The sequence below is a fragment of the Sebastes umbrosus genome, chromosome 22, assembly GCF_015220745.1.
Source record: "Sebastes umbrosus isolate fSebUmb1 chromosome 22, fSebUmb1.pri, whole genome shotgun sequence".
In the NCBI taxonomy this organism is placed as follows: Eukaryota; Metazoa; Chordata; class Actinopteri; order Perciformes; family Sebastidae; genus Sebastes; species Sebastes umbrosus.
The window spans coordinates 1,096,791-1,120,154 of NC_051290.1; the positions used below are offsets into that span (position 1 = coordinate 1,096,791).

The 23,364-nt window shown below is 41.9% G+C and overlaps 2 protein-coding genes across 5 annotated transcripts; one reads left to right on the forward strand and one right to left on the reverse strand.

Annotated features, from left to right (window-relative positions):
* Window positions 1-259: 259 nt before the first annotated feature.
* Window positions 260-10,192, forward strand: LOC119481457 (toll-like receptor 2 type-2). 2 transcript variants are annotated; one of them, XM_037758367.1, is made up of 13 exons: window positions 260-390; window positions 2,133-2,401; window positions 3,856-4,012; window positions 4,114-4,263; window positions 5,352-5,558; window positions 5,831-5,953; window positions 6,148-6,298; window positions 7,712-7,876; window positions 8,043-8,222; window positions 8,310-8,450; window positions 8,533-8,739; window positions 8,875-9,041; window positions 9,145-10,192. In XM_037758367.1, exons 2-13 carry the CDS (start codon window positions 2,134-2,136, stop codon window positions 9,557-9,559), a joined length of 2,331 nt encoding a protein of 776 aa, XP_037614295.1. In that variant the 5' UTR covers window positions 260-390; window position 2,133; the 3' UTR covers window positions 9,560-10,192. The 2 variants fall into 2 exon arrangements, with proteins under 2 accessions (XP_037614295.1, XP_037614294.1); XM_037758366.1 differs by having other exon boundaries at window positions 8,533-9,041.
* Window positions 10,193-11,788: 1,596 nt separating this feature from the next.
* On the reverse strand, window positions 11,789-21,896 carry LOC119481456 (protein FAM111A-like). Of its 3 annotated transcripts, XM_037758365.1 has the most exons (5): window positions 18,952-19,130; window positions 16,735-16,785; window positions 16,302-16,355; window positions 13,778-16,224; window positions 11,789-13,702 (listed from the first exon to the last, which is right to left on the reverse strand). In XM_037758365.1, the coding sequence occupies exons 2-5, from the start codon at window positions 16,768-16,770 to the stop codon at window positions 13,582-13,584; spliced, it is 2,658 nt and encodes an 885-aa protein (XP_037614293.1). In that variant the 5' UTR covers window positions 16,771-16,785; window positions 18,952-19,130; the 3' UTR covers window positions 11,789-13,581. The 3 variants fall into 3 exon arrangements, with proteins under 3 accessions (XP_037614293.1, XP_037614291.1, XP_037614292.1); XM_037758363.1 differs by lacking the exons at window positions 16,735-16,785; window positions 18,952-19,130 and adding an exon at window positions 21,832-21,896; XM_037758364.1 differs by lacking the exons at window positions 16,302-16,355; window positions 16,735-16,785; window positions 18,952-19,130 and adding exons at window positions 21,399-21,452; window positions 21,832-21,882.
* Between the last annotated feature and the right edge of the window lie 1,468 nt (window positions 21,897-23,364).

The window sequence follows — 23,364 nt, forward strand, 5'->3', positions numbered from 1 at the left end:
ATTACAGCATGTAAACATGTTCTAGTAGAAACACAAAATACAAGTATGAACCTGAAAATGAGCACGATATGGGACCTTTAAGTACAATTTTGACATACCTTACTTAAGTATTTCCATTTTCTGCATCTTTATACTTCTACTCTGCTGAATTTCACAGGGGAATATTGTACTCGTCGTCATGCACTGATACATTTTTTTTGCAGGTTTCCTCCGGAAAGTATTAATTTTCATGCTCACTACCTCTTTTCACATTTCCCGCTGTCCCCCCCCACCTCCGAGTTATTACTTCCTCTTTTCACAGTCATAAACTCTTTAACTTCTTCTTGTCTTTTCTCAGTTTACAGAGTTTCCCCCCTCGTTATCAAGAATCAGCTCTGCAAACTAAACCAGGTAAGGTGACTCAAGCTTACGATAGAATCGAAGAACAAAACATTAAATGTAAGTAAAATAAGAATTAATGTCCCATGAGGGGAGTTTGAAAGATTGACACGAAGCAGCGTCAGTTTCAATGGCGTTTTTTGCTGATTAAAAATTGCATGAATACGCTTTCAATCTTATTATTTTTTGCTTTGCAGGTAATGATTCTGGCAGGGTGTAGTATAGAGTCCTAGTTAATGAGTTTGTATTTTAGCACGTCTGGAAGTCGATGGGTTTTTAGTTATAGATGCCTGAAATAAGGTCTGTGGTTAACACAAGCTGAAGAGATTTTACGACATAAAATACCCCTTACCAGAGAGAAGCTTATTCAAGTGTGCTATTAGTGTACTTCTTTTAAACTTAAAAATAAGAGAGTATAATTTCAGTTTACATTTTATGTACTCATCAGAGATATACTTAACAAAAGTATACTTAAATATACTTTGCGCATTTGATAAGTATGCAGAAAAGTTGAAGTATATTTGGCTTATAGGCCAATACTTGTACTTAATCTTCTGATCGAGACATACAAGTAGTAGAGAGTATACTTTAAAGTGTACTTTCATAAACTATAAAGTGGGCTACAAGTATATACAAGTATACTATCAGTATACTTATATTATAGTTGCAGTACAAATTAAAAAGTTTTGGACTCAAAATTTACTACTCATACACTTAAAGTACACTCAAAAGTATACTTTTATAAATTAAAAAGTGGGCCAATATAATTCCAAGTATTTAAGTATTTATGTAATACTTACTACATAAAGTATACTTGGGAAATACATACTTGAACTTTACTTAAGTTTGCTGAAATAAAATAAACTTGAAGTATACTACTTTTTTGTAAGGGACATAAATAAATACCCCACTCGTGAATTTTGAAGTGTATTAAAAAAGGCGGTTGCTACCAAGCGGCTAAATGAGACTACTAAACGTCCCGTAAAAAATGTCTTATTCAGCATTTGGTTGTACTTAGCTCCACGCTCTCGTGACACTTCTGTTTGCAAAAAAACAAGATGGTGACGGCCAAAACCAAAATGGCGATGGACAAAATCAAGATGGAGACGGCAAAAATGACGAACTCAAGGCTTCAAAACGGCAGTTCACAAGTGACCACGTCCACTTCTTATATATTCTTAAATACAGTCTATGAAGGCAGCACGTTGTGGATGTATGACGTTCCAACGTGTTCTCATCCCTCCTCATTCTGAGGCCTTGTCAGAGCCCTCGGCGTCACCTTTCGGTCGCAGTAAACACGTGTTTAATGTTGTGAGATAAACAAAAACACTTGCTTAGATTCAGGTAATAAAACCACTATAGTTAGGTTTAAAGCCCACCCCCCATCCCCGCGTGTCTCTCTTCGCTCTTTAAACTACGTTAAAAAAAATAAATAATGAACAGTAAACATGTAGGAAAAAAATTCTCTTAAACAATATAATAAAGAGATGAATTTGATGCTGGTCTCTGAGGGAACAGAAAGCCGTAGAGGAAGCTACCGCAGCTTGTTACCTGTGTGTCGCCATCCTCTTTTATAGACCTTTATCTGACGGAGCCGTTCAATTTTACGTACAGGCTTTGTGAAAGTCGTAATAAAATGTTAAAGACTTCCTCTTTTGTCAAATCCCACTTCCTCCCTGAGTTTCTTTCACTTGTGTGGCCCCCTGTCTGACTCGCTCGCCCACTCGATCACTCTCTTCCTTCCTCCCCGACAGAATGGGACAGCCAAGCGACCTTTTCTTCACCCTCCTCCTCCTCGTCTCCCTGTGCTGGGGTCAGAGGTCAAACCCAGGCGGCGGCGAGAGGTCGTCCTGCGATCGCTGTGACCAGCGGCTCGCCTGTAACTGCTCCCACGGCGGATTCACCCGCGTTCCCACGGTGACAGGCCGCGCCGTGACTCTTGATCTCTCCTTCAACAACATCACCGTGGTGACCGGCGTCGACCTGACAGGACACGAGGAGCTGAGGACTCTGAGTCTCCACGGTAACGTTGATGGGATTTTATTGGGTTTACAGGATTAAGACTAGAGCACGCCTTGTCTGTAAAAAAACAAAAAACAAAAGATATATTATAATTAAGGCTGACAAAGTTAACGAAAATGTGTTTTAACGCCACTAAGTTCCCTCTGAGACCCCCGTTTTAGTCTTCTTTAGGGGGGTCCAGGAGGTCTTTAGGGGGGTTCAGGGGGTCTTTAGGGGGGTCCAGGAGGTCTTTAGGGGGTCCAGGGGGTCTTTAGGGGGGTTCAGGGGGTCTTTAGGGGGAGATAGCAGGTCAACAGTAGATGTCACATAGAAGTGGTGTACATCATCTGAAAGCTGAGAACCTGGAGATTAATATGAGATGCTCAGCTCTGTGTGTTTAGTTGTTCTAGTGTATCAGGGTTTAGAACATGATGATAGAAGTATATGATGGTCATCCCCATGCTCTATTATGTCTCATAAGTTGTTGCAGCAATGTTTTTGGGTTGATATCATTTGTTACACAGATTTGGTGCTAAATTTAACCATTTTTTACCATTCAAGAATTGATAAAAAAAAGATCAATAATCCCTCAAAAATACCACATTAAGACACCAAGACCTCAAGGAACACCAGAGAAAAAGACATGCTGTGATTTTGGAGATTTCTGCAAAAATTGCAATTTTCTTCGGCGATTGGATGGTGAGCACTTGTGTTGTGTAAACTGCTCAGAAACCCCCTTATTGTCAATCTAGCTAAGAAAGCCATCCATCCTCTGGATGCTCTAGGTCTCTAGTTTGTGGCTGTAAAGTTTCAAGAGGCTGTGATTATCCTAGAGGTCACCACAAGGTCATTTTATACAGTGAGGTCAAGTTTCAATACAATGAAATGTCTCCTATGGGGACTAACATCATCACACATGAATACAGTTGGGCTCATTGGATCCACCAGAGTCTCAGCTTTAGAGTGAGACCCAATTTATGTAATGTAATAAGTGGGCATGTCTGTAAAGGGGAGACTCGTGGGTACCCATAGAACCCATTTTCATCCACACATCTTGAGGTCAGAGGTCAAGGGACCCCTTTGAAAATGGACATGCCAGTTTTTACTCGCTAAGATTTAGCGCAACTTTGGAGCGTTATTTATTCTCCTTCCCGACATGCTAGTATGACATGGTTGGTACCAATGGATTCATTAAGTTGTCTAGCTTCATGTGATATTTGATAGTTTCACTCTAGCCCTAAAACTGAACCTGCTACAGCCTCTGAAAGACAGTAAAGTCGGTCGGGATAGCCCCGGCTCCCTGCGGGTCTCTTAGAGTTAACACAACTTGTGATTTTTAGGTTGTAGCGGCTCAGTTTTAAAGCTAGAGTGACGATACTGGTATCATATGAAACTACAAAACCTAAAGAATCCATTGGTACCAACCATAGCTTGTCCCCCGACAACATATATATATGTTATATTGCTGTCCTCCAGGTAACGGACTGGCTGCGATCCATCGCTCAGCGTTCGACACACTGTGGAGCCTGGAGGAGCTCGATCTGTCTGACAACCAGCTGACTGCTCTCAACCACAAATGGTTCAGAAAGCTAGGAGCTCTGCAGCAGCTCAACCTGCTCGGCAACCCGTACAGGTAAAGAAGCATTCGGGGGATGCAGTTTATGAAGACCTAGCCGATAACGCTGCTGCTCACGTTCTGTGTGTGTCTTGTGTGTGTGTGTGTGTGTCCTCCAGCTGCCTGGGTTCTCGTCCAGTGTTTCAGAGGCTGGTCAGGCTGAGGAGGCTGGGGTTCGGAGGTCCTGCCCTGGAGGAGCTAAAGAGAGGAGATCTGTCTGGAGTCACTCAGCTGGAGGAGCTCACCGTGCACGCCAACAACCTGACGAGGTGGGGGACGGACACTGGTTTTGTGTGTTTGTGTTGCTGCACGAGAGACTCGCAAAGAAACAAATATGTTTTGTCCCTACACGCTTCTTTGGAAAGCATTTAAAGCCCCTAAAGCGCAACACAACCTCATCTCCACGCCAAATAGATAGAGCCAGAGCAACATGACCTCCTCTCCACGCCAAATAGATAGAGCCAGAGCAACATGACCTCCTCTCCACGCCAAATAGACAGAGCCAGAGCAACACGACCTTCTCTCCATGCCAAATAGATAGAGTCAAACAAACACAAGACTTTCAACCAGGAGACCGCTGTTCATGGCCCGTGTGAAAATAAAAGTAACGTTGACTTATTTTGTCACATTAGTTGTGAGTTACGTGACTTGTCGGTATCGTCAGTCCCATCGCGCTGGTGTCTGGCCTTCTCGGAGTTGGGTTGTTTGGGTTGAGTGGTAAACTCGTCGGTATCGTCAGTCCCGTGAGTCGCTATAGTCAGTAAAGTTAACGTCAACCACGACCGTTTCCTAACCATACCTAAGTGGTTGTGTTGCCTAAACCTAACTTCCTGTGAAAACTGAAGCTTATTTTGTAGGACACTATGCATGTAACAAGCTTGTATTGACACGCCATCCCTGGTCTGTCCAAAAGTAACTCGAGAAGGGTACCCCTTGCGTTGGTCTCCGATGCCGAGCGGCACTGACCAAGCGGTATTTGACGAGTTGGGAGTGAGAATGTGTTGCATCATTAACTGCGTAGCCACTACAAGTAGTACTCAGAGAGTTTGTGGATTCAAATCCGGCATGAATCCTGATACGATTTATCTTCTGGGGCCCCCGTGATTTGTGCTGTAGATGACTGGACGAATATGAAGTATAAGCAAGTTAAAAGATAAGGCCGGTGATAAGGTTGGCAGGGGAGGGAAGTCAGGATGGACGAACACGTTGGTTTTGGTCCTTTCATGGGATTTGTTGACGATAAGAAAAATAAAGAATATTGCCAGATTTATCCTTTAAGATGTACGAATGGAAAATATAATCACCACCACCACTCTACCACTCCTCTCTCTCTCTCTCTCTCTCTCTCTCTCTGCAGGTACGAGTCCGGTGCTCTAGCGGACATTTGGCCGCTGGGTTGTGTCACGTTAAGCCTCCGCAGTCCATTTTTAAAAAACGTATCCTTAGCCTCGGCTGTGCTCCGGGACGTGTCGTACCCTGAGACACCTCTTGTTCTACAAGACCTCCATTTGATTGTGAATCAGTCTATTCAGCCCTTCAGAGAGACCGCCACGAGGAGAGTCAGGTCTGTCCACAATCTTCTGTCTTAGCATTAATGCAGAATTCCTTATATGTTGTATGTGCATATGCTTTTAGGGCTGACAGTGCAGTCACTTCATATTCGAGCTGTAATTATGACTGTGAAACTACACGCTGCTACCCGCAAAGCTTCTCTCTCTATAACCTATTCCTGCCATTCGAAACCAGCAAAACAATGTTGTAAAAATGTAAAAAGCCACATGGCAGAGAAATCGATTTGGAAGACAAACCACGCTCCACTATAATGTCATTCTTCAGGAAAATTGCCTTCCACAACTTTTCCGTGTCCGATGAGGCCTCTGTTGGCTTCCTGATGGCGATGGATGGAGCGCCGCTCAACACTTTAAACCTGGACAGCGTCACATTGACAGGCGAGGGCAGGTAAGAAACCAGCACATTTGCATGATCCAGCAAATTCAGTGTTGCCAACTTGGCGACATTCTTGCTAGATTTGGCGACTTTTTAACGACCCTTCAGCGAAAAATCTAGTGACTTTTGAGAGCAGTATTCAGAAGTGAACAGCTGTTGAACTGCATGAATACTGTGATGGTTTGTCTTTTCTCGGCCGGTGTTAGGTGGGAGCGAGCTAAATTGACCGATCATAAAAGCATAGACGAGTTCTTCATACGAAACGTCGTGGTGCTGGATATCTTTAAGTTTGTCTCGTTTCTGCAACTGGGGTTTCTGCTGCAATACCCCAGGAAGGTGTCCGTCATAAACTCTCAGGTAAGGACCAAGGTTTTATCTGTCACAAGTATATAACATGCGGTAGCTACTACATCAATCCACTACATAGCTATAGCAAAGAGTCCCAACATTTTAAAAAGAAAGAAAAACAAACTAGAACTACCGCCTTGTGGTTGTACGCCTCCGCCAACCAGTCAAGTTGAAGTTTACATCAATGTCTGGCCAAAATTTCATTTTATCCTGTTAGACATTTGTGTGAAATTGTCATAATTAGCATATGAATTCTTGAGTTATGGCCAAAAACGTGTTTTATGAGGTCACAGTGACCTTTGACCACCAAAATCTAATCAGTTCATCTTTGAGTCCAAGTGGACGTTTGTGCCAAATTCGAAGAAATTCCGTTAAGCCGTTCCTGAGATATCACGAGAATGGGAAGGACATGAGGTCACAGTGACCTTGACTTTTGACTAGGGATGTCCATAATTAATGTTTTAACCCTTAACCGACATTAAGCAATTTAACCGATTAACGCTATCGGTTAAAACGGTTAAAAGAAATGTTAATAATTAACTCGAAAGCTGAGCGGCTCAGAGGAGCGGCTCGTCTCTTTAAGAAGAAAAGCTGGTCCACCTTAACAGCCCACCTTAAGAGGCGGAGCCGGAGTTGCAGGATACAGGAAGTTGACTCCGGTCTCGGAGTTGTAATTTCGTAGCATTTATTCACCGACAAATAAACTGTAGACACACTGCTACACCTACGTTCACAGCTAGAACACCACCAACAACCTCACACTCACCACCAACACACACACATGGTCTGTTGGACACTCACTAAAGTTACACCGGGCAGACACACAGCTGACAACCTGCTAAACTAAACTAAATGTGCGGTGGAGACTTTTACTGGGAAAGTGGCTGCATGTCCGCGACACTACACGCAGCATCGTAGCTGCTAAGTTAACGCTCCCGGACGGGGAACTGGAGACTCCCGTCAATGAATATCTGTTGTGCTCCTGCAGCTGGTACATCGCTGTACATCGCACAAATCTTGTCGGTTAACGGTTAATAAACAGTAAATGAGGGTCGGTTATCAGTTAAGAAAATTTTTCAAAATGAGCCTCCCTATTTTGACCTTTGTCCAAGTGAGTCCAAGTGGACATTTGTGCCAATTTTGAAGAAAGGCGGTCAAGGCGTTCCCGAGATATCACAAGAATGGGACGAACGTGAGGTCACAGTGACCAAAATCTAATCAATTGATCCTTGAGTCCAAGGGGACGGTTGTGCCCATTTTGAAGAAAGGCGGTCAAGCCGTTCCAGAGATATCACAAGATTTCACAAGAATGGTACGGACGGAACGGACAACCCCGAAAACATAATGCCTCCATAAAAAGTCTGAGTTGTGAGAATAAAATTACTAGTGTGATTATAAAGTCATAACTTTTACTACCCTCAGGTGTATTTGGTACCCTGTCCCACGACCCACCTGCTAGTGAACCTGCAGTACCTGGACCTGTCTGACAACCTGCTGACCGACATGACTCTGGTGGAGACACTGTGCGATGGAAACAGCACGATGAAGGACCTCCGAGTTTTAAACATCAGTGGAAACGCTCTGAAGGTGGCTTCTTGTAACTTTCTTATTTTGTGTAGATTTTCAATTCATTCATATCAGATTGTACTTGATAGCTTCAAAAAGGTCCAGCCAGCAGGAACACCAGTGATCTCAGGTTGTTAGCTTACCTGCTGCCTGAAGACTTGTCTGCCTCTGTCCCTCTGCTGTCCAGTCTTTGTCTACGATGAGCCGGCTGGTAACAAAGCTCTCCAAACTGACCCACCTGGACATCAGCAAGAATGAGTACAGCTCCATGCCCCAGAGCTGCTCCTGGCCCTCCACCCTGCGATACCTCAACATCTCCAGGGCCAAACTTACAACCATCAGCCCCTGTCTACCCGCAACTCTGGAGGTACTGAGAGTGGACCAGTAATCCTGACAGACCTGTCACCACCACAACAACAACAACAACAAAACACTTTTACTTTATGCTGTACAGGTGTTGGATCTGAGCAACAACGATCTCAAAGGCTTCATGCTGGTCCTGCCTGCCCTGAGAGAGCTCCACCTCTCTGGGAACAAGTTACTGAGTCTCCCCCCTGGAAGGCTGTTCCCCAATCTGCAAACACTGACAGTTCAGGTAAGGACAATCACATCTCGTATTTTGTTCTTCCTATCATCTTTGCGTTCAACCAGTGTGACCCCTCCTTGTTCTCCCGCAGTCAAACACCCTGAACATGTTCGACCGTTCAGACCTCCAGTCATACAGACGACTGCAGGACCTCCAAGCGGGTCAGAACAAATTCGTCTGCTCCTGTGACTTTGTCGACTTCCTCCAGTCGGCCATTAAAGGAGGTGAAGACATGCAGTTAACAGATGGAGAGGAGAGCTACGTCTGCGACTCTCCTCTCTACCTGCAGGGGGAACCGGTGGGTCGAGTCCGCCTCTCCGTTGTTGTGTGCCGGCGGGTTCTGTTTGTGTCCGTAAGCTGTGGGGGGGCGTTGTTTGTAGGGATTCTGCTGTGTGTCCTACTGTGGCGCCTCCATGCGTTCTGGTACCTCAAGATGATGTGGGCGTGGCTGAGGGCCAAGCGTAGCTCCCGGCGACGGCGGCGACACAGAGATAAAGATTGCTCAGAGGAGTTGCTGTCCTACGACGCCTTTGTGTCCTACAGTGAGAAAGACGCTAGCTGGGTGGAAAACTTCTTGGTACCCGAGCTGGAAGGGCCAAGGTAACGTCAGACTAAACGTCATCCGATCTTTACCACACATGGCACAAATAAAGTCCAAACCTGTGGGGAAACATAACCTGCTCTCTGCTTTATACTCTTACAGGGAGAACGATGAAGACTCTGGGAATCCCACATCCCCCCGGTCTTTGACCCTGTGCCTCCACAAGCGGGACTTCCTTCCTGGACACTGGATTGTGGACAACATCATGAGCGCCATGGAGCGCAGCCGGCGCACCGTCTTCGTCCTCTCCGAGAATTTCGTCCAGTCCGACTGGTGCCGCTACGAGCTGGACTTCTCCCACTTCCGGCTTTTCGACGGGAATGCGAGCGGAGATGCGGCCATCTTGATCCTGCTGGAACCGCTGTCCAAGGACGACATCCCCAAACGCTTCTGCAAACTGCGCAAACTCATGAGCTCCACCACCTACCTGGAGTGGCCTCAGGAAGAGGAGAGGAGTGGGGAGTTCTGGAGGAGTCTCCGCAGCGCTTTGAGAGGAGAGGAAGAGGAAGATGACTGAGAGGGAAAGACAAAGTGGTGAAGAGGAAGAGATGTAAGATGAGAATAAAGAACCAAAGCAGCAGCGGGTAGAGAAAGAATTAGAAGAAAGAGAAGAGTACAAAGAAGGAGTGAGAAGAGGCAAGACAAAGAATAAAGATGAGAAGAGGAACTGAAGCAGGAGGAGCACTTTAACTTAAAATATGTTAAAGAGCACCTCCCCAACTAGCTTTCTGAAACCGACAATATGACAATACAACTCGTCCCAACTCAGTTTACGATGCTGAGGGGCGCTGACCAATCGGCGATATGTTTGATGAGTCGGGAGTGAGACCGGGTTGAATTACCAGGTTTGGTCACCTCCCATGTGTTCCTGTTTTTTGTTATCTTTGTCAAACTTTTGTAGCTTCAACGCTTTGATGAACTCAAATGATATTTTGCAAGTGTTTGTTTAAATGACAATTCAAATTAAAAAGTGTGGTGATAAATATAGTTTGTATAACACACATTACATTGTCTCATTTTAAATTGTAAATAATCTTTTGATTCATTGAAAATTTGTCAAAAAATGTAATGCATTAAATATTTGTCCCTTTAAAGCAGGGTTTCAAAACCCAAAGCAACAACATTGACAAAATAAAAATGCATCTCCAAAACAATTAATATCATCCTTTGTAATAAGCTTTAATCATGTTTCCTTTGGTAGTAAGAAATGTCAAAGACTTTCAACTATAAGTGAAGAAGATGTGCTGCAGCTTCTTTTGCTGGTAGTGTGGTGAAAAGGCCACTTAGGGGAGCTGTTGGTTTGGGATTTCTGCTACAACCTGAGGACGGTTCAGTAGAAGTGAAACTGATTCTGGCAACAGTAAACAGCTTCAGCACTTAAATGAAGTCAGGAAAAGTAACATCAGTAATGAGGAACATGTTTTAAGTTTTAAATCCTCCCAGTTGTAGGCCTACTGCTGCAATTCAGATTTTTGCTTAGTCTATGTTCAAGCTTTTATAAAATACAATACAAGAGGACAAACTATATATGCTGTACATGGGTGTTTCTGCAACTACATGCATTTTTAAGTACCAGCAATTTGTTAAAATGTGCAGTGCAGTGCGTGATAAATATATACACAATGTAATGTGATTTAATACAAATGTATGGAACATTTTATGGGTCCAAACACAACTTTTTGGTGGTCTCAATGTTGAGATACATAAAATGAGCTAATTCAATATTAATCATGAATAAATTCAGTATTAATCATATACACATTACTCTACACCATATTAACATTAGTTTGTTGTTTACTAATCATTTATATGATTTTTATTTTATCAAAATGTATCAGTACAACAGTTCTCAGTCTTTACTGTGACACTGAACAGATACCTTAAAAAGTTTTTTTCAAAGCCAAACAAATCTTGTTTCCATGGAAACAGAAGTTAGCAGGTGAGCACATGGATGACGTAGGTGACCCGACTAGATCAATAAAAACAAGGTTAACATGACCCTTTTCTTCTTCTTCTTCTTCTTCTTCTTCTTCTTACCATACAGCTCAGTAATATTTAAACAATAACTTAATATTACTGTTGAATTCATGAACATTAGATGCTAAGAGTCAAAGCTAACGTAGCACACCTCGCTAGCTGGCATTTATCTGCAATATTAGCAAAAATAAAGTCCCGTAAAGACATTAGATATTAGAATTGCAATATCTGTCATAAAAAAAATATATTTTATATTTATTTTGTGTATGAATTACTGTCTACATTTTTAAGTGGCATAGAGAAAATCATGAAATCCCCTATTTGTTAGAAAATGTTAATGTTTACAATGATGCACAAAGCTTTATGAAAAATAATTTAAATGTCTTAAAAATATTATAGAAGTTAACAAAGAGAAAATGTATAAAGTTAACATTACTGTAAGGACATTTGGTAAGAACACGGGATGAAAACCATAAAAATATAAACATGTTACAGATTCAAATCTTAACCACTAGATGTGATTTTGAGTATCTGTTTACATACTCTGATAGTTAAAATTAAAATTCATAGAGGTCGATTTTCCAAAAGTGACCGTAGTGGCAGAAACAGCCACATGTGGAAGACCAACTTACCAAACACAAAGTGGGTGGAAAGAAAAAGCGATCACAGAGATTTAAGGCTTCAGTTAGCTTCAAATGAAGCTTGCTGGATGATCAAACAGTGTCTGAAACGGCCCCTAAATCCCCCTAAATCAGTGACAGGAAACACATTTTTGAAGAGAACAATTTTAATATAATAAAAGGAGAATGCTAATAAGGTAAAGTCACAGGCAAGTCAACAGTAGATGGTTGTAATTACAGTACACATTGTCTTTGCACAGCACACCAACCTGCCTACAAACATTCCTCTTCATAGCAATGAGAACACAAAGCTGATTACATGCTTGGTACATGGGATTACATGAATAAGATAACACAAAGTAAAAAACACACAGGTAAAAATGAAGGTAAAACCTTCTTTTCTCATGTCAAATCTCTTCTAACATCTTGAACACCCTTAAAGTGAACATTCTGTTCTTTAACTCTCATTTTTTAGGCAAGACGCCTCTTATTCGTTCTTTCACAACACAAACATCACACTGTAAAATATAATGAACCAAGGATAAGGTAACAAAAGTTAAGTAATTCAATTATAAATGATGAATGATCTAAATGAATTGAAATACAAATGTAAATGAAATACAATGATTAAATGATTACATGATTAAATGATTACATGATTAAATGATTACATGGTTAAATGATTACACCAATAGGTGGTTAAAAGTCACAAAGAGAATATATGATATGAATGATACTATCATGATTGCTGCAATGAATTCATACATGACAGTTTAAAGAAACAAGTTGTCTTAGTTTTCTTCTGACAGCTCCCTGCCAGTGCACTTTTCTTTTTGGAGATCTTTCCTCCTTAGTTACTTTATTAGTTTTTGGTCTTTTTAGGCATTTTTGTTTAATCAATAACCCCATTCAATTATATCAATTAGGCCACATCGAGTTGCACACTTTCTCCTATTCTTTCAGCAGTACCAAAACACTAAAGTGGACCGTTGTTTAACGCGAGAAACGTTAGCATTCAGGGAGTAGTTTTGAGTTTTGTAATTGTTGTTGGAAAAAGTAACGACGACGGTTTCGGTGAGTTTTATTTTGTTTGAATGAAGAGTTTTTACGACGCTCCGCCACTAGAACAGCTGATCTCAACATAAATACACGTGGATGATGACACAAGTGTACTCGGGTATGGACCAACTTTACTCATGTGAAAGCTGAGCGGCGGAGGACTGGGGAGGGGGGCAATCGTACTCTGGCATGGTACGGATCAATCATGCCTAATAAAACGCCCTTAATCAGCATTCATTGACTCACCAGAGTCTGAGTGCTCATCAGAGTCTGTCAGCTTTGCCTTAATAATAATAATAATAATAATAATAAATTTAACTTATATAGCGCTTTTAAAGATCTCAAAGACGCTTTACACTATCGAGGGGGAAAACGGTGTGAGACAAACAGGAGACAAACGACAAACACAGGCGACATACAGATACATACACATGGACAAATGGGTAAGGGGGAGGGGGAGGCTACAAGTAGGCAGAGGAGAAAAGATGTGTTTTGAGGCGGGACTGGAATATGGTGAGGGAATCGGAGTCTCTGATGAGTTTTGGGAGTGAGTTCCAAAGCTTGGGAGCTGCCCTGGAGAATGCTCTGTCCCCAAAGCTGCATAGGTTGGACTTGGGGGTGGAGAGTAGACCAGCTGAGGTGGATCTGAGGGACTGTTGGGGTTGAGTTACAAAGATTGGGTGAGGGGTCAGAGAGGGTGTTGGCACGAGGCTTGAGGAGAGTGTTGACAGTGGAGAAGAGGGTTCGGGGGTTACGGGTGGGGTCATTGATGATGGTGGAGAAGTAGTCAGATTTGGCAGCAGTGATGGTGTCTTTGTAGGTGATGAGGTGAGATTTGTAGGCTTCGAGGTGAACAGGGAGTGATGATTTTCTCCAGAGGCGTTCAAGTTGGCGGCCGGTCTGTTTGAGTTTTCTGAGGTGGGATGTGAACCAAGGGGGAGGAGGTGTTGAATGAAACAGTTTTGGTTCTCAGGGGGGCCAGTGAGTTGAGGGAGGCAGACAGGGTGGCGTTGAGGTGGTCGGTGAGATCATCGGGTTAGGTGGGGGGTGAGCCCAGGTGGAGGGTAGTAGATAGCAGGTCGGAGAGATCGAGGGGATCGATGACTCTGGAGAGTTGAGGACGGGGTTTCGGGGAAAGGATTGTGAATTGGATGAGTTTGTGATCAGAGGGAAAGGGGGATGGGTGGATGTTGAGAACCGGGACGTTGTCAGAGCAGACGAGATCTAGACTATGGCCGTAATCGTGTGTGGGGAAGTTGACGTGCTGGGTGAGGTTGAAGTTGTCCAGTAGAGTGGAGAAATCAGAGGTAAGTTTAGAGTTGGGGGAGTCCATGTGGATGTTGAAGTCGCCCAGTAGCAGTAGGGGTAAGGGGAGGGATGATGCTAGGGTGAGGAGTTTAGACAGATCGGAGCGGTAGGATGAGTTTTGTTTATTTGGGCAGTAAATGAGAATGACTGTGGTGGAGCAGGTTTCAAAGGCGAGGGATTCGAATGAGGTGACTGTAGGTAAAGTGAGTTCGGTGGTCCTGAGGTTCCGGTTGAATAATACTGCGAGGCCCCCTCCACGCCGGAAGAGGCGGGGTTTACAGAGGTAGTCAAAGTTGGGGGGGGATGCTTGGATGATGGCGGAGACGTCATCAGGTTTTTGCCAGGTTTCAGTGAGCAGGAGGAAGTCGAGTGAATTGTCCAGGATGAGATCACGGACTTCGAGGGCTTTGTTGTTGAGTGACTGGGTGTTGATGAGGGCAAAGTTGAATGAGTGGGTGATTCCAGCAGAGTAGCGAGAGTAGTGTAGTGTTTCCTTCAACACAGACTCCAAGACCTTTTCTAGTTCTGAGTTTCCTTTTGCTTCCTCTCCAACTCTCTTCAACAGACTCTGCCCATTTTCTCTTTCCTTCATCATTCTCACAAAGTGTTCAAATATGGTAAGCACAGGTTGGGCGTACTCTATCACGCTCTTTGTGTCGGATGGGAACCCGTAGACAAATCCTCCGGTGTGCAAACCAAACACATTGCCATGTTCATCAAACACTGGAGAGCCAGAAGCACCGTGGTACATGAAAGTGTTGTAGGTCGTTACATTGTCTGCTTTATTTTGACCCATCATTATGCTTTCAATGCCTTGCTCTTTAAGGTCATTGATTATGTGGATAACGAAACGTTTGTCTTTGTATGAAGGAATATCATCATCGACAGTCTGCTCCCTATTCTCTTTCTCAATGATACATGTAGGATCTATTTTTTTCAGTTCTCCTGCTGGGTGACCAATAAGACAGGCTTCACCAGTCGTAGGTAGTTTACCAAATCTCTTCAGGAGCCCTGGTGGTAGGTCTACTTTCGTTTCTTTTGTTTGTGTTGATGGGTTCTGGCTCTCAAGGTTGAGCCGTAGTATGGCATAATCAAGCTCACCCTCACTGTAGCAGATCCCACGGTGAGCTTGGAAGCAGTAGTAATTCATGTGCGGCTCAGGGTCGTTATAGTTAAATAAAGCATACACATCTATACCCAGCTTCAGCTTTTCATCTTCAACACAACCTTTCAATATGCGTGCGTTAGTCAAGATGAAGTTGTCAAACAGCACAAAGCCCGTTCCTGTAGCTCCATTCTGAACAACCACTTTGCAAACTGACTCGCCCAATTTCATCATCTCCCTGTGAACTTCACTGAACAATCGCTGGATGTTTTCAAAGTCTTCCTTCTTCAGGTCCAGAGCTTTCTGATAAGAATCAGGAGGGAATCTACTCTCCATCCATTCTTTCAGCTTTGGAAACTGCTGACGCAGTTCTTCATAAATCTCCTCATCACTGAGTTTGCTGTCTTTCTCTTTCATTGCTGCTCTGACACTGATTCCTCTCTGCTTTACTACGTCGTCGAGTGGCTTTATGCCACGCTCACGCTTCTGTGGTGGATTTTTTGATGCACCTGGCTTTTCCTGCTGTTTTTTATCCTTTTTTCCCTTGCCCCGTGGAAGACATATCTTGAATTTTTTTTTATCCAGGTTGTCAACCGTTTGTGTGCGTTTAGTGCGGCTGCTTGGATTCTCATTGTCAGACAGATAAAAGCTGCCAAAATCATCGATGAAGCGACCGTCTCTTTTCAGAGCCTCCTCTACAGTCATCCCCTTCTCCCCATAAACACACAGATAATCGAACTTCTTGACAGCATTGTTTCTAAAGGGCTTCTTTGTTTTGGCTGTTTCAATGTAGAAGACAGAATACTCGTCTCTTGGTTGTATTGTTTTGTCTTGTTGGTCTTGAACTGCCTCAACCTCTTTTGATTTATGTGATAAGATCAGAGACGCACCTCTCCTGATACAAGAACAAGGGAAATGTGTTGCAATGATATACGTCTTATCCGTTTTACCCAGCTGAATCACAATGTTTTTATCTGAAGACTTCATCTTCTCCTTATATTTTTCAGTTGATTTGATTGCCTCCAGCACCGTGCGAGGTTGATCACAGTCAATTGTGTATTCATTGGGCTCAGTAGAACTGGATTTGACTGGGAAGCGATGTAAATATCCGTCCTGCAGGAAACAAGTGAGAAAATAAAAGTTACAAAATGGAGACTTTCTGTGCATTCAGTATATCACAGTCTACTCACCGTGGAATCACCATCGTTCTCCTCCTTCACTCTCCCTCGGCTGCGTGTAACAATCTGTAAAATGAGAAGAGGAATTAGATTTACTGTTGTAGAAACAATCAGCCTCATTCATGAAATGTTTGATCTTAAAGAGGTACCCTGTGGAACACTGGACCATATTGTCATTGATGTTTTTTAACAGTTGCTTATCTGGAGTGGACTCAAGCAGTAATAGGCGACTCAAAGTAAACACAAAATGAATCTGATAATGGAAAGGTGTGTTGCAACAACATTTCAAACATTGTCACCCTAAAGCTGGGAATACACTTTATGATTTTAACCCGTTTCTGGACCCAATTTCAGCTTTGTTGTGTAAGTGAAGGGAGGCAATTGTTTTGTGACACAGCCGTAAGACATTGATAAGCTGCTAGAACATCAAATATCACAAGCTCACCTGAGGGCATGGAGCTCCGCCGGGCTTTTTCTCCATGGTGCCAGGACTGTTCTGATAAAACAATGAACGGCATTCACAAACAAACACATCAGTTGGACAAGCACATTAAAGTGAGCTCATCACTATGACACTTCACCATCATACTGTCACTTCACCTCTATATACTTTACTTACTGTACTCTGTATGTATGTGTTTATATACAGTATATATATATATAGCCTGCGCTGTTCAGAGTAAACTAGGCACAGGTGAACCCAATCAGCACACAAACAGTGCTCCTATAACTAGGAGGGGAGGAGGAAGAACATTTGCCCTGCTACCAGCCAGACCTGTTCCACTGGTTCATCCAGGGCATCTATAAATACACCACGTGATGATTAAAGGTGAAACTTATCTAAATGAAGTCCTTTGTTGGCACACACACACACGCACACACACACATTTTTGATAAAGGCGTAGCCGACATATTTACTGAGCATTGTTGAAGGGATTCTGAGATTTAAAGGCCAACACAACGTTGTAATTAATGTGCATAATGATGATAATAAAGAACAAAACCTGCGCACATTAAAAAAGGCACATGCGCGTGATAAGAGCGCACAGAACAGTAACACACATTATGTTTTAACACCGAGCAAATGTCAAGATGGCTCTTAACGAATTACAAATGAATTTCTTATGAAGCGTTAAAGGTACTTACAGACGTAGTACGACGGAACTACTTTTTTTGGAAACTTGAGCAAATTCAAGAAAATTTAATTCTGTATTTTTCCAGATTTGAAATCAGTTTTGTTTTATCCATATATTCCCCTAATTTAAATCATATTTTAAAACATAATACCATACTGTATATGTAAAGAAAGAATCTGGGTTTCTTACCATGACTTGCTCTGAAGAAGACAGGAAGTGAAGTGACTCACTCTCTACACTGGGTGTGTATTTCATTCAAGTTGTTCACGTCATGTTCATTATTATTCTCAGAGGCGTTACTGTAAAAATGATGTCCGTAACTTCCGGTAAGGTAGCGGAAGTAGCAGAACCACCAACGGTGCTTCTTATGAAAAGTGATTCACCTTCATTTTACAAAATCCTGCTTTATTTTTAACAGATATTTAACTAACGTTAAAATGTCATTTTCTAAAATGTCATTGCGGAGCTGTGGTACGGTGTTCTGTACACTTTACGCCCGTCAGCGCCACGCCGGGCAGCACTCCTCTGTTATCAAGAGCCAGACAAGCTTGTTTGTGTGCTCATCCTCTGGAGGGAATGTCCATCAGACAGTCTACACTTTGACTGATGTCTTTTGGACCAAGAGTTTTTGAGTAAAGTGGGGAGAAGTAACGCCTCCGCCTGTGTAGGAAGATCATTGAGCTTAACGGTGTTCCGTACAGATGCCATAACAGGATTTCAACGGCGATTAATTTAAATTTGAAATGTCAAAATATTCAATCGATGTAATAAACTTTATTTATGTTTTATTAAAGAACACTGCTGCAACATCAATATTGGGCGCAGGATCACATGGAAACAGCGTCTGTGTTGACAGAGTTGCTGCTGCAGCACCATTGATGTTAAAAATGCCCGTTTTAAAGCATTTATTCAACAAAGGGGAATATATTTAACAACATGTGATAGCATAATAATCATTTCATACAGACTACAGTACTGTGAGAAGACTAAATTAAGTTAAAATGTACATTTTCGCTGCTCTAGTCATCTCCCCTCTCTAGCTGCAGACGGGACTGGGCTCTGTGGGCGCACCTCACAAACTGACTGAAACCTCACAGGAACAAACGGAGGAGGTCTCTGGCTCGGTCGGGAATGAAAGCGGTGTAACTGAGGATGACATTCATATAAATGTTATGCACGATCTGGAAGTATTTATTCAGCGATCGGCGGAAAAATGTCATCTGTACGGAACATGGTTAGTGTATGGAATATAGTTAGTGTACGTTAGTTGGGCTATAAAGAGCAGCGGAGGAGAGACGTCGGGTCTTTAAAAGGACCGACAGCAGAGCCAGGAGAACATCATGTATGATGTTCATGTGTAGGGAAGACTCAGCATTGTAGTGTTGGTTTAATGACAGCCAGTTACTTTTTTTTTTTTTAATGTAAGGCAGTTCATGGCACAGAGTGCAGGGCAGCCTTAGACTACAGATAGTTTCAGTACGGCTATCTGTGTAGTAAAAAACAAAACCTTGTTACTGTGGAAGTACCGTTCAGATTGTTCATCTCTTCACCGTCTGCAGCAACGGAGTCAATAACGTAGCTAAATCTGCTAGTGTAGGTGATCCGAGGCCACTTCTTCAGGTCGTCCTCCATCCCTCCATAGTAGAAGGCAGAGCTTTGATCACATGATCCTGTCTGAGCTGTAACAGGTGATGTTCACTCATGTTTTACTAGATGTATTAATACAATCGCTCTAGAAGAGACGATTAGTGTAGCGTTACCATGGAAAACGATTCAGTGACAAGACGCGCTGGAAGATACGGACATAATTCACCCGAGGCATTATGGGGGCTAGGAATAAGGTGGATGGCATATATTCATTTTGTTAACCCTTCTCACTACAGTGCTACACCAAGACCCAGTATTCCTAAACAAGTCAATATTCACTTAACATTTCAACAGTTTACAGCAAACTGGTTAACTATATATAGTGAATATGTGTTAGAAGAATCTCCCAGAAGACCATTTTACTTTAATGTCTGCTTTAACTGAAACCCTCGGTGCATTTATTTCTAACTTTTATTTACTAACAGTACTAGTTTGCATATTCAGATTATCAATACAAAATATAAATAAACTAATAAATGAAGTTGTATTGTCATGGATTAAGCTACCCAGCAGTAACCATGTTATGATCTGAGCATATTGTTTTATGCTAAATGCAGTACCTGTGAGGGTTTCTGGATCAATATCCGTCATTGTTTTGTGTTAATTGATTTCCAATAATAAATATATACATACATTTACATAAAGCAGCATATTTGTCCACTCCCATGTTGATAAGAGTATTAAATATTTGACAAATCTCCCTTAAAGGTTCATTTTGAACATAAAAACATGCGATTAATCACGATTAACTGTTTTAATCGATTGACGGCACTAATTAATACATATTCTGACACACTGATGAGGTTTTATAAATATTTAATAAATACAAAGTAATATCAGCAGCATAACAAAAGCGATGTTGATTCGATTTGGCAAAAGAAAGCTTTCTTTTTGAAAACCTGATGCTTAAATCAGTTCCCGATGGGAAGTCTGAGTGATAACGAGTCTCGTTCAGAAACATTATTGACATTCTGGCAAGATGCTACAATAAGTTAGCATCAACTTTAGCTTCATACAAACTAAAACACGAGTTACATGAAATGTAAACAGGTTGTGTAACACAACTAATTAGACGTGAACTTTTGCAATTAATTCGATCCGCAGATCAAGTCTTAAAAAGTCGTGTTTTGGTGATTTCTCTGTCGCAGACATGTTTCCAACGTCAGAATAAAATCACGAGAGTTTTGCTAGAGTTGCATCCATGGATGTATAAAGAGAACTGGATCCAGTGTTGGAGGCGGGGCCCCGTTCATTCCTATGAAAGTTGCTCAGTGGTGCATGAAGCTAAAATGACTGGACTTTCAAGTGGAAAAGTACCCGGATCTCCCGCATCCATTGGGCCCATGGAGCCGGCGCAGTAGCGTCCGCTCGGTAACGGTGATTCGGCTATTAGAGCAATTTCCAACATTTAGGACCTGATGATTTAAATAAGGACTATTCAAGTGCTGATTTACCTCAAAAATAAATGATCCTCTGAGTTACAGACGTCTCTTTCCCAATGTAAGTCTATGGGGGAAAGTCTTTTTGGGTCCAATGGCGTCACGTGACGGACACAGAAGTTGTAGTACCGCCATTTGGCCACTAAGAAAATTGGCATCAGCGACCGGCGCTCTTCCTGGGGGGGCTTGGTTGCGGCGCGCTCCCCGTGATCTCGATCATTTAGTGTGATAATGATAATAATTAGCAAGGACTCTACTCTCCATCAGTTCTTTCAGCCTTGGAAACTGCTGATGCAGTTCTTCATAAATCTTAGTAAAGTTCTCAATAAAGTTGCTGAGATCATCGATGAAGCGACCGTCTCTTTTCAGAGCCTCCTCTACAGTCATCCCCTTCTCCCCATAATCACACAGATACTTGAACTTATTGACAGCATTGTTTCTAAAGGGCTTCTTTGTTTTGGTGTCTAGCCCTCCCACTGTTTCAATGTAGAAGACAGAATACTCGTCTCTTGGTTGTATTGTTTTGTCTTGTTGGTCTTGAACTGTCTCAACCTGTTCTGATTTATATGATAAGATCAGAGACGCACCTCTCCTGATACAAGAACAAGGGAAATGTGTTGCAAATATATAATTCTTATCCTCTTTACCCAGCTGAATCATAATGTTTTTATCTGAACAATTCATCTTCTTCTTGAAGTTTTCATCTGATTTGATTGCCTCCAGCACCGTGCAGGGTTGATCAAAGTCAATTGTGTATTCATTGGGCTCAGTAGAACTGAATTTGACTGGGAAGCGATGTAAATGTCCGGCCTGCAGGAAACCAGTGAGAAAATAAAAGTTACAAAATGGAGACTTTCTGTGCATGCAGTATATCACAGTCTACTCACCGTGGAATCACCATCGCGCTCTTCCTTCACTCTCCCTCGGCTGCGTGTAACAATCTGTAAAATGAGAAGAGGAATTAGATTTACTGTTGTAGAAACAATCAGCCTCATTCATGAAATGTTTGATCTTAAAGAGGTACCCTGTGGAACACTGAACCATATTGTCATTGATGTTTTTTAACAGTTGCTTATCTGGTGTGGACTCAAGCAGTAATAGGCGACTCAAAGTAAACACAAAATGAATCCGATAATGGAAAGGTGTGTTGCAACAACATTTCAAACATTGTCACCCTAAAGCTGGGAATACACTTTATGATTTTAGCCCGTTTCTGGCTCCAATTTCAGCTTTATTGTGTAAGTGAAGGGAGGCAATTGTTTTGTGACACAGCCGTAAGACATTGATAAGCTGCTAGAATATCAAATATCACAAGCTCACCTGAGGGCCTGTAGCTCCGCCTCGCTCTTGGTCCATGGTACCAGGACTGTCTGATAAAACAATGCACGGCATTCACAAACAAACACATCAGTTGGACAAGCACATTCAAGTGATGCGGTAATAAGTATGTTGTGCAATTTCCTGAGCTCATTACTATGACACTTCACCATTATACTGTCACTTTACCTCTATATATTTTACTTACTGTACTCTGTATGTATGTGTGTGTATACAGTATGTGTTTGTATATATATATATATATATATATTTATAAATATATATATATATATATATATACAGCTCTGGAAATAATTAAGAGATCACTTCAAAATTATCAGTTTCTCTGGTTTTTACTATTTATTGGTATGTGTTTGAGTAAAATTCAAATTGTTGTTTTATTCTATAAACTACTGACAACATTTCTCCCAAATTTCAAATATAAATATTGTCATTTAGAGTATTTATTTGCAGAAAATGACAACTGGTCAAAATAACAAAAAAGATGCAGTGTTTTTAGATCTTGAATAATGTTCCCCAACTCTGAGGAGTGTTTTTTCCAGCAGGACAATGCTCCATGCCACACAGCCAGGTCAGTGAAGGTGTGGATGAAGGACCACCAGATCAGGACCCTGTCACGGCCAGCCCAATCTCCAGACCTGAATCCCATTGAAAACCTCTGGAATGTGATCAAGAGGAAGATGGATGATCACAAGCCCTCAAACAAAGCCGAGCTGAGGAGTGGCATAAAGTCACCCAACAGCAATGTGAAAGACTGGTGGAGAGCATGCCAAGACGCATGAAAGCTGTGATTGTAAATCAAGGTTATTCCACCAAATATTGATTTATGAACTCTCCCTAAGTTAAAACATTAGTATTGTGTTGTTTAAAAATGAATATGAACTTGTTTTCTTTGCATTATTCCAGATCTGAAAACACTGCATCTTTTTAGTTATGTTGACCAGATGTCATTTTCTGCAAATAAATGCTCTAAATGACAATATTTTGATTTGAAATTTGGGAGAAATGATGTTGGTAGTTTATAGAATTAAACAAAAATTTGAATTTTACTCAAACACATACCAATAAATAGTGAAACCAGAAAAACTGATAATTTTGAAGTGGTTTCTTAATTTTTTCCAGAGCTGTATATAGCCTGTGCTGTTCAGAGTAAACTAGGCACAGGTGAACCCAATCAGCACACAAACAGTGCTCCTATAACTAGGAGGGGAGGAGGAAGAACATTAGTAGCCCTGCTACCAGCCAGACCTGTTCCACTGGTTCATCCAGGGCATCTATAAAAACACCACTTGATGATTAAAGGTGAAACTAATAAAGTGCCAACAAATAAAGTCCTTTGTTGGCAAACACGCACGCACACATTTTTGATAAAGGCGTAGCCGACATATTTACTGATCATTGTTGAAGGGATCCTGAGATTCAAGAGCCAACGATTGCTTCGTTGTAATTAATGTGCATAATGATGATAATAAAGAACAGAACTTGCGCACATTAAAAAAATATATTTAACAACGT

Coding starts and splice junctions, on each gene's coding strand:
- LOC119481457 (XM_037758366.1), top strand. CDS start 2,134: ATGGGACAGCCAAGCGACCTTTTCTTCACCCTCCTCCTCCTCGTCTCC. Junction 7,877..8,042: donor TCAGTGGAAACGCTCTGAAG/GTGGCTTCTTGT, acceptor TCTGCTGTCCAG/TCTTTGTCTACGATGAGCCG. Junction 8,223..8,309: donor GTCTACCCGCAACTCTGGAG/GTACTGAGAGTG, acceptor TATGCTGTACAG/GTGTTGGATCTGAGCAACAA.
- LOC119481456 (XM_037758363.1), bottom strand. CDS start 21,867: ATGGACCAAGAGCGAGGCGGAGCTACAGGCCCTCAG. Junction 16,225..16,301: donor AGAACGATGGTGATTCCACG/GTGAGTAGACTG, acceptor TGTTTCCTGCAG/GACGGATATTTACATCGCTT. Junction 13,703..13,777: donor GATCCCCTCGATCTCTCCGA/CCTGCTATCTAC, acceptor CCTCAACGCCAC/CCTGTCTGCCTCCCTCAACT.